General features: G+C 42.3%; 1 protein-coding gene across 2 annotated transcripts; it reads right to left on the reverse strand.

Annotated features, from left to right (window-relative positions):
- Window positions 1–1,762: 1,762 nt before the first annotated feature.
- On the reverse strand, window positions 1,763–8,972 carry THAP1 (THAP domain containing 1). 2 transcript variants are annotated; one of them, XM_025393257.1, is made up of 3 exons: window positions 8,094–8,972; window positions 4,279–4,474; window positions 1,763–3,429 (listed from the first exon to the last, which is right to left on the reverse strand). In XM_025393257.1, the coding sequence occupies exons 1-3, from the start codon at window positions 8,162–8,164 to the stop codon at window positions 3,058–3,060; spliced, it is 639 nt and encodes a 212-aa protein (XP_025249042.1). In that variant the 5' UTR covers window positions 8,165–8,972; the 3' UTR covers window positions 1,763–3,057. The 2 variants fall into 2 exon arrangements, with proteins under 2 accessions (XP_025249042.1, XP_025249043.1); XM_025393258.1 differs by lacking the exon at window positions 4,279–4,474.
- Between the last annotated feature and the right edge of the window lie 873 nt (window positions 8,973–9,845).

Here is a 9,845-nt window from a genome sequence, read left to right on the forward strand (position 1 = left end):
GTTGTTAAAAACTTAAAACTTCAATTGGAATGTGATAATTCAAGCCAAGCAGCAATTCAAGTGACCTTTATATTTGTATTATAAGGCAGTATTAAAAGATTGAGACCGGCTGGGGGTGGTGGCTCACGCCTGGTATTCCCAACACTTTGGGAGGCCAAGGCAGGCAGATCACCTGAGGTCGGGAGTTCAAGACCAGCTTGGCCAGCATGGAGAAACCCCGTCTCTACTAAAAATACAAAATTAGCTGGGCATGGTGGTGCATGCCTGTAATCCCAGCTACTCGGGAGGCTGAGGCAGGAGAATCCCCTGAACCCGGGAGGTAGAGGTTGCAGTGAGCCCAGATTGCACCATTGCACTCCAGCCCGGGCAACAAGAACGAGACTCCTTCTCAAAAAAAAAAAAAAAAAAAAAAAAATTGAGTCCTTGTCCCTGTTTGTGTCAGACTGTTTCACTATGCCTGAACAGAACCTACTTTTCTTGGCAGACCTTCTTTTCTTGGCAATGTTATAAACAATACAATAGTCAATTCAGAAATAAGTACCTGCGCCTCAAACTTCTGTTTAACTACTATGATAAATTATTTAAATGAAAGCAGTTGGCATACATGCTGCTTGCTTAGTTCTCTCCAAATGGGGATTTATGTCTGTTATGAAAAGAAAGTAGCTTGAGGGTAAATAATAATGCTAATATGCTAAGTAATTATGATTTCCATTTTTATAATCTAACCTGGATTCTTCATTCTGGGACACACACATAGGATTTATCTTTTATGTAGAAGAGTACTTAGATTGAAGGTATATACTTTTCTTTTTTTTCTTTTCTTTTTTTTTTTTTCAGACGGAGTTTTGCTCTTGTTGCCCAGGCTGGAGTGCAATGGCGCCGCCCTCACTCACTGCAACCTCCGCCTCCCAGGTTCAAATGATTCTTCTGCCTCAGCCTCCCAAGTAGCTGGGATTACAGGCATGCACCACCACTAATTTTGTATTTTTAGTAGAGACAGGGTTTCTCCATGTTGGTCAGGCTGGTCTCGAGCTCCTGACCTAAGGTGATCCGCCCGCCTCGGCCTCCCAAATTGCTGGGATAACAGGCATGAGCCACCATGCCCAGCCAAAGGTATATACTTTTCAAAGTATTCAGGAATAAATATAAATATTCCTGAGTACTTCCAGGAATTGCTAGAAAGACAACATATAAAACCAAACTACTTGAATACTTTGTAGCCTCTAAAAACAGTTATGAGTTCCATGAATAATCTGTAAAAGTCTTCTGGTTGATCAGCATTAGTTCTAAATGATGTTATCAGACTATGTAACTTCAAGTAATTTTTTTTTTTTTGAGATGGGGTCTCGCTGTATTGCCCAGGCTGGAGTACAGTGGTGCCATCTCAGCTCACTGCAACATCCACCTCCCAGGTTCAAGCAACTCTCCTGCCTCAGCCTCCCAAGTAGCTGGGACTATAGGCACTCGCCACCATGCCCTGCTAGTTTTTGTATTTTTAGCAGAGATGGGGTTTCACCATATTGGCCAGGCTGGTCTCGAACTCCTGACCTTGTGATCCATCTGCCTCGGCCTCCCAAAGTGCTGGGATTACAGGCGTGAGCCATGGTGCCCAGCCCAACTTCAAGTAATCTTCCAATCATTATTTCTATTTTTGAGATACTGGTTCATAAAACATCAAATATCCATGAATCACAGTGCTATCCACTGGCAGCACGGCAGTGAACTACAATGAAAACCAGTTCTACAAAAGACACTTTGAACACCATTGTTTCACACCTTTAATACTGTCTTAAAGGGTCTATTACTCTTCAACTATCTTAGTGTACTTTGAAATATAAAAGTAATAATTATCATTGGAACAGTTATTCTAAATCTAAATAACTCCTATAGTAATATTTGTTTACTCAGAACATATTTTCATTTCCAATATATGTAAAATTTCTCACAAATATAGAACAGAACTCACAGTTTGAACAGAAACCTCAGTGTTTAAATCTCCACATTCAGTAAAATAAACACTACATAGTAGGTTGTTCTGAATATAAATCACTCATTTAAGTAAATGGGATATAATTTCTAACTTGTGTTAAAAGTGAAGAAATAATTTTTTATGTGAAGCCTTGCCCCAACTCAGTCAAGTGCAAGATTATCATATGATACAAATCAAACTCTACTAACACAGCACATTTATCAGAGACATTGAAGGCAGATACATAACTACAGCTGGGGAACTGGATGTCCTTCAGCTAGAGGGTAATGAAAGAAAAAAGCATATCATAGATCAGGCCCCAGTTTTAATTACTTCATTGATGACAATGCCTTACTTTATTTATTGAAGAATGTTTCTTCCACTGAAAATACACTTCTAATTTTATAATGCTAGACAGTAGGGGAAAAAATAGGAGCCCATTAAAAAAAAAAAATCCACTCTTAGAATCTAAAGTTATTGATATTGATCAGATACGCAATGACTCTTTTCTGCTGTGAAGACAATCAAATCTTTTTTTCTTTTTAAGTACTGACTTGCCAATTTATCTTTGATAACTGATTCAGAAAGATAAATGAACTATGTGACTTTACATATGAGAATATGTACATATATATATATATTCTGAGAAGTTATGTCCCATGATCTGACCCATACTTCTGATTTAAAATATAACTAAGTTCTCTCAATAAAACAGTACTAATTTTAAGTTTTAAACTGAATTCACCCTTTTACCACACTGTTCTCATTCTCTTTACTTTTTATTTTTACATTATTTCTATAAATACTAAAAAAGAAAAAACCCCAATCCCCAGTCTTGAAACCAACTTACATTAGAGGTCTGACGTTAGTTTATAACTTTTAAAATATTTTGTTAAAATGTAAAAAACCTGAAATTACAAACAAAAAAATTTATACTTTTACAGTATATATCGAATTTTTTTAAAAAAATATTCTGAACTGTTTTTATATATGTAATCAAGTGTTATTTTTTTAAATGAAACTCCTTTATAGGCTAGAGGAGGATATGTGGTATTGCCCCATTAGAAATCAATATGCATTTCATTTTTTTATGCTGGTACTTCAACTATTTCAAAGTAGTCATTTGGTAGAATCACATAACCTCTTTCTGATACATCGTCTTTCTCTTTCTGGAAGTGAACAACCTCCTTTAATTTTTCAAGCTGCCGTTCTTGCCTTCTGCATCGCTGCTGTGCGGTCTTGAGCTTCTTTCTGAGTTTTTCAACTTGCTGTTCTAGCTGATGAATCCTTTTCCGCTGATGCATTGTATCCTCCACAGTATAGTTGTGGTCACAGAAAACTGAGAGATTAACAGGGGTCTGAAGAGGCGGCATTAGTAATCCAATAGCAGCATCAACCTGGGAAACAGGAGGCGGTAAAGGAGGTGGAGGAAGCTGTTCCTGTGGCTCCAGATCTTCTTTCTAAAACAAAAATACAAAATATGTTTGAATTTAGTAACTAAAAATAACAGTTTAAAACAATTTGTGGACTGACCAGGGGTAGTGGCTCACGCCTGTAATCCTAGCACTTTGGGAGGAAGAGGTGGGCGGATCACCTGAGGTCAGGAGTTTGAGACCAGCCTGGCCAAACATGGCGAAACCCCGTCTCTACTAAAAATACAAAAATTAGCCGGGTGTGGTGGTGTATGCCTATAATCCCAGCTACTCGGGAGGCTGAGGCAAGAGAATTGTTTGAAACCAGGAGGCGGAGGTTGCAGTGAGCCAAGATCATGTCACTGCACTCCAGCCTGGGTGACAGAGAGACTCTGTCTCCCAAAAATAAATAAATAAATAAATAAATATTCTGTGGAATTTAAGAAATATTAGACTTTTTTGGTGAATCAGTGGTACAGAAACATTCCAAAATGAGAAAACAGTTTCAGTTTGAATAAACTTTTCTACCTGCAATAAAGGGACGGTGCAAGAAAGAGACAAAATGAATAATCAGATCCAATTAAATACTAAGCACTGAGGAGAAAAAAATGCTTTGAAACTAAACTGTCACTGATAAAGAAAACCCAAAAGTTATCAATATATAACTGGCAGTACAGAGTGATTTTTAAGTAAGTTACAAGGGCTGGACTAAGTTTCTTAGTGTGAGGATATTTATCTTAAATAAACCGCATTTTGTGTTTTCAGAAGTGTATCACTGTTAACTACACAAAGTTCCAGGCACATTTATTCTCTTTAACTGAATTTTCCACATTTTAATCAATGAACATATCAGTTTGATAAACAGAAAGCAACCCAATATTTTAAAACGCATATTACCTTGTCATGTGGCTCAGTACAAAGAAATATTGTGGGCACAGCATTCTCTTTCAGTAACTTGTTGTTGCACTCTCTCTTAAAGCAGTCTGGAGTAAAGTGCTCTGAACAAATACTGCTATACTTGGTGGGTTTAAAGTTTTTTCTTCTGACAGCTGCCTCCCATTCTTTACAAAGACTGGGTCGAGTAAGAGGAAACCTAAGAAGAAGGCATAATTCAATTATCTGTGCTGATTTTTTTTAAATAAAGGCACCCAAACTTTCCAACTTAGGAAAGATCTTACATTGGTATTAAAGATGTTACAATGGTATTATCATACTGGATTAAAGATTAGCTCTAGTTATCTATCTCATTTATTAATTAAAAAAATTTTTTTTTGAGACGCAGTCTTGCTCTGTTGTTAGGCTGGAGTGCAGTGGCGCAATCTTGGCTCACTGCACCTCCACCTCCTGGGTTCAAGTGATTCTCCTGCCTCAGCCTCCCAAGTAGCTGGGACTACAGGCGCCTGCCACCACATATGCTACCATGCCCAGCTAAGTTTTGTACTTTTAGTAGAGATGGGCTTTCACCATGTTGGCCAGGATGGATTCGATCTCTTGACCTCGTGATCCGCCCACCTTGGCCTCCCAAAGTGCTGGAATTACAGGCGTGAGCCACTGCGCTGGGCCCTCATTTATTAATGTTTAACTTTTTATAGTGAGTTCACCAAAAGATTCAAGTAAAATACATACTATAGAAAAAATGTGCCCATGGCTCATGTCTGTAATCCCAGCACTTGGGAGGCCAAGGTCCGAGAGACTGCTTAAGTCCAGGAGTTTGAAGACTAGCCTGGGCAACACGGCAAAACCCTGTCTCTACAAAAAATACAAAAATTAGCTGGGTATAGTGGTATGTGCCCAGGTACTTGGGAGGCTGAGGCTGAGGTGGGAGGATTCCTCGAGCCTGGGAGGTCACGGCTGCAGTGAGCTGAGATGGTTCCACTGCACTCCAGCCTGAGTGACAGAGCCATACCCTGTCTCAAAAAGAAAAAAACTGTATTCTATTTTTACCAGTAATTTTCTGTGTGCTGCACAGGAAGACAAACATTGCACATTTGTATCTATGTACTGGGAAAGAGGGGCTTCTAGTTCTCTTAGCATCAGTCTGACAAATACGAATAGACTAAATTTGAATTAAAGGCAGATAATAACGAAAGAAAAGTATTTATTTTCTAATCAACTGGGATGTCCATTAGGCTCAGGTAAACGGGGATAGTGAGAGTTTAAATTTATTGTGGTTTTATTCTTCCAAATTAAGGATTTGGTAAACTGGGGGGATTAGAAAAAAAAACAAAGGAAGGGGGTTTTGAATTTACGTTTCACAGTTTTCTCTTCCATGTACAATATGCTAGAGCCTGACTCTGCTAGTAAGAGATCTTTATGACAGTCCCTTTTCTTTGTACAACATAGCACTCTCTGCTGCCACTATGCAGACGGTGGGATAAGTGGTACTCCTAGAAAATCTCAGCTGGGGCTGGGCGTGGCCTGTAATCACAACTGTAATCCTAGCACTTTGGGAGGCTGAAGAGGGCGCATCAGGAGGTCAAAATATCGAGACCATCCTGGCCAACATGGTGAAACCCCGTCTCTATGAAAAATACAAAAATTAGCTGGGCGTGGTGTTGCGCGCCTGTAGTCCCAGCTACTCAGAAGGCTGAGGCAGGAGAATCGCTTGAACTGGGGAGGCAGAGGTTGCAGTGAGTCGAGATCGTGCCACTGCACTCCAGCCTGGTGACAGAGCAAGACTCCATCTCAAAAAAAGAAGAAGAAAATCTCAGCTGGAAATGGCCTCTATACGTATAAACTAGGGTGGCATTTGCTGGTAAAATTCCGTACCTATGGCCTCCTGGCTCTGTAAGCATAAACTATGGTAGCATTTGCTGCTAAAATTCAGTACCTAGGGCCTCCTGGCACAAGGACCACAAATTTACAGCTGTTTGTGAGATTCTGTTAAAATCTTTCCCATCTACTCTCCCTAAACCTGCTCTTTTAGATAAGGGATAAGATGCAGGTTAGCTCTTCTTTTGATTCAATCCGTATGTGTTTAACACCTAGCAGAAAGTTATTTCTCTCTCTCTTTTTTTTTTTTTTGACATGGAGTCTCGCTCTGTTACCCAAGCTGGAGTGCAGGGCAAGATCTCAGCTCACTGCAACCTCCATATCCCAGGTTCAAGCGATTCCCCTACCTCAGCCTCCCAGGTAGCTAGGATTACAGGCGTACGCCTGTATTTTGTATTTTTAGTAGAGACGGGATTTTGCCATGTTGGCCAGGCTGGTCTTGAATCCTGACGTCAGGTGATCTGCCCACCTAGGCCTCCCTAAGTGCTGAGAATTACAGGCATGAGCCACTGTGCCTGGCCAAAAACACAGTTATTTCTGACGTGTGAATACCCTCCTTAAACTTGTTTCCAGTGCCAGTGAAACATTTTCCATAATTTTAGATTCCTTCTGCCATGCCATCAGAAATGTGGGTGGGGAGCTGCACATGTAATCCTGTTACCATCACCTGACCTTTTCCTACATTTCGAAAGAACATGTTTACAGAAATTCCAATTAAATTAAGAGACAATATTAGGATATCCTGAACTGAATCCTGTTAAGTGTTCTACCCCCTTCGCCAAGGGGTAACATCATTACTCTGGAGACCTCTCTATGTTCTACACACTCTTATTTCTATAGGGTCCATCTCACATGATATCAAACACTTAAAAAATGCATGGACACTCCCCTAGTAAACATAGATGGCTCCACACCAAAATAAAAAAATTGAAAGGATATTTAACATTTTGCTTTTGTAATTACCTAATTATAAAAGATAATTAGCTAATTACCTATGGCTAATTTGTATAGTTTACCCCTGGATCTGATTTCTTAGCTATCATCTGCATATAGTTGTCAGGAATTCTTACAAAGAAAACATAAATGTAATTAAAATTTGTAAACAAATTCAGCTGAATATGTCACATTTTACAAGCGTTTGATTATCATAAGTAATTGCAACTTTGCACTTTTTTTCCTATTTTCAAGAGAATATTTTTGATCCTAGCACTCTTAACTGTGCTACCTATTGGATAAGACAGCTCTGAAAGCTGTGGGGCAGTTTCTTTCGAAAGAGCTTTCTCTATGCACAGGTAATGCCGTAATAAATAAAGATCAGTGTGAGTCATTTTATTATGATCCATGTTGTAACTGTCCACATTATCATTATTGTGTGCTGAAAAGATAACGATTTATCTTGGCAGTACCTGAAGCTTTCTTCAAAACTCAGGGTCCTTAAAGCTTAGTTCCTAGAGATTTGGGGCAAAAATTCTCCGGGATTTCCCAGCCAAAAAACCCTTAATTGCTCCGATGCTGGCCTCCCATCCACGGCAAGGGAAAAAATAGTGATTTCTTCGTTTGAAGGCCTTTGTTTATATTTCAAATTTACCCCTAAGACGTTATTACAACACCTGGCTGCTCGTGACCCTGGTGGCGGCAAAACCCGCGCCACCATAGGCATCGCCCGCGGGCTCCAAACTCGTCAACCGAGGCCTGGAGCGAAGCCTGCAACGAGGACCTGTTCCGAGGGCGCAAGAAACAACCGCCGCGGAGACGCGCGCCGAGAACGCGCGATCGGGCGACGGTTCCCAGCAGGACGCGGCGGGAAACGCCTCGTGCGGTCGGCCCCAGACCCCACCCGCCCCTCGCGCGGACACGCGCCTGGCTCCGCCCCCGGCCCCGCCGGTCGCGCGCCCCCACCCTGGCTAAGACCGGCCCCGCGAGGCGCGCAGGGTCCTCACTTGTGGAAAGAAACGGGCTTGTCCTTGTCGTAGCGGTTCTTGCAGCCGTAGGCGGAGCAGGACTGCACCATCCTTCCGGTCTTCAGGCACTTCACTTCTGCCGCCGCAGAAGGCAGGGGAAGCTGCTTTCAGTGTCGCCGCGCTCGGTTGGACACCCTCGCTCTTTTGTAGCTTTGGCCAACAGTTACAGTGATGGTGGCCTCCCTCGGGGGTGACTAGTGTGCCCGTTTTGTTGTTTGCATTAGCAGAAGGACCACAGCCATCGCCCGTCTCCCATCTCCAAGATGGCGGAGGCAGCTTCAACCTCACCTCTCGCGAGGGGTGCGTCCCACTGTCTCTGATTAGCCCCGAGGTCAGAGGTAACGATTCCTGGGAAGCTAACTATTGGCTGAGGCCAGGTGTTTCCGGCGGTGGCTTCAGAGTTGCGGAAGTGGGCGGAGCCCTGAACTTTCGGTAGGCAGGAAGGAACAGCTTGCGGGGGAGGAGGCGCGGCGGGAGGCTGGATTCCAGGGGCATCCTCCAGCCCGGGCTGTTCCCGTGGGTTAATTGATGCGGAGCTTTTCTGGGGCGGCTTACGGTAGGAAACAACTAGGGCCTCATGGAGAACAGGTGTAAAGCCGAGGTCGTTGTCTGATTGCGCCCATTTCTCTAAAAGGGCGGACACAGATGGTGTATGATTAATAAAATTGTGGAACCTTTTCCCAGAATGCTGATCTTTTTCCCATTACCCGTGTCTTCAGGCATCACAAGTCTCTGAGAGCCAACGTGACAGGTTTTTAGCAATGAAAAAAGACACTCGCCAAATCATCTGAATTGCCAACGCAGAAGCATTATATATATGTATATATGTATGCATATATACGTGTGTGTGTATATATATATGTAATTTTTTAAAAAAATAGAGGCAGGATCTCCCCACGTTGCCCAGGCCAGTCTAGAACTCGAGCTCAAGGGATCCACCTATCTCGACCTCCCAGTGGGTTGGGATTACGGGAGTTGAGCCACCAGGCCCTCCCTCCCCAGAAGCTTTTCTGAAGGGCTGTCCATTGCTGTGATTTCCATGTGCGGTGTTGCAAATAGGGAGCTGCTGCAGCAATTTTCACATCTGAGAGAGAATATGTCAGAGGGGTTCGAAATAGAGCGACTCTGTGTTGAGTGAGGGCTAGGAAAATGAGGCTGGGACTTGCTGGGCTGCATTCCCGGAAAGTTAGGTGTTCCTAGCCTCTAGATGTATACCATTAAGGCAACAGATTGATAATGTTTACTAAACAGACCCAGACTTCGAAGTGTCCAGATATCTCGATATTTTGAGAACAGAAGCATTCCTAATTTTGCTTTAAAGATAATAATGGACTGGGCACAGTGCCTCACGCCTGTAATCCGAGCACTTTGGAAGGCTGAGGCGGGTGGATCACTTGAGGTCAGGAGTTCAAGACTAGCCTGGCTAACATGGTGAAACCGTCTCTACTAAAAATACAAAAATTAACCGGGTGTGGTTGGCACATGCCTCGAATCTCAGCTACTCTGGAGGCTGAGGCAGGAGAATCGCTTGAATCTGGGAAGGCGGAGGTTGCAGTGAGCCGTGCTTGCACCACTGCACTCCAGCCTGGGCGACAGAGTAAGACTCTGTCTCATAAATAAATAAAGATATCGATTCTTACATAATATAGTAATTAATCCTTTATTACAAACCCTTGTAGCACAGCATATCTCCCCATGATCTTTTTTTATTCTATATATAAACTAAGTGTT

The sequence above is a fragment of the Theropithecus gelada genome, chromosome 8 (genome assembly GCF_003255815.1).
Source record: "Theropithecus gelada isolate Dixy chromosome 8, Tgel_1.0, whole genome shotgun sequence".
Classification (NCBI taxonomy): Eukaryota; Metazoa; Chordata; class Mammalia; order Primates; family Cercopithecidae; genus Theropithecus; species Theropithecus gelada.

What these genes read in the sequence shown, in the direction of transcription:
- THAP1 (XM_025393257.1), bottom strand. Translation starts at nt 8,164, where the DNA reads ATGGTGCAGTCCTGCTCCGCCTACGGCTGCAAGAACCGCTACGACAAG. An exon ending in AAGCCCGTTTCTTTCCACAA is followed by an intron (nt 4,475 to 8,093) that starts GTGAGGACCCTG and finishes CCTTCTTCTTAG; the next exon opens with GTTTCCTCTTACTCGACCCA. An exon ending in GTACTGAGCCACATGACAAG is followed by an intron (nt 3,430 to 4,278) that starts GTAATATGCGTT and finishes TTTTTGTTTTAG; the next exon opens with AAAGAAGATCTGGAGCCACA.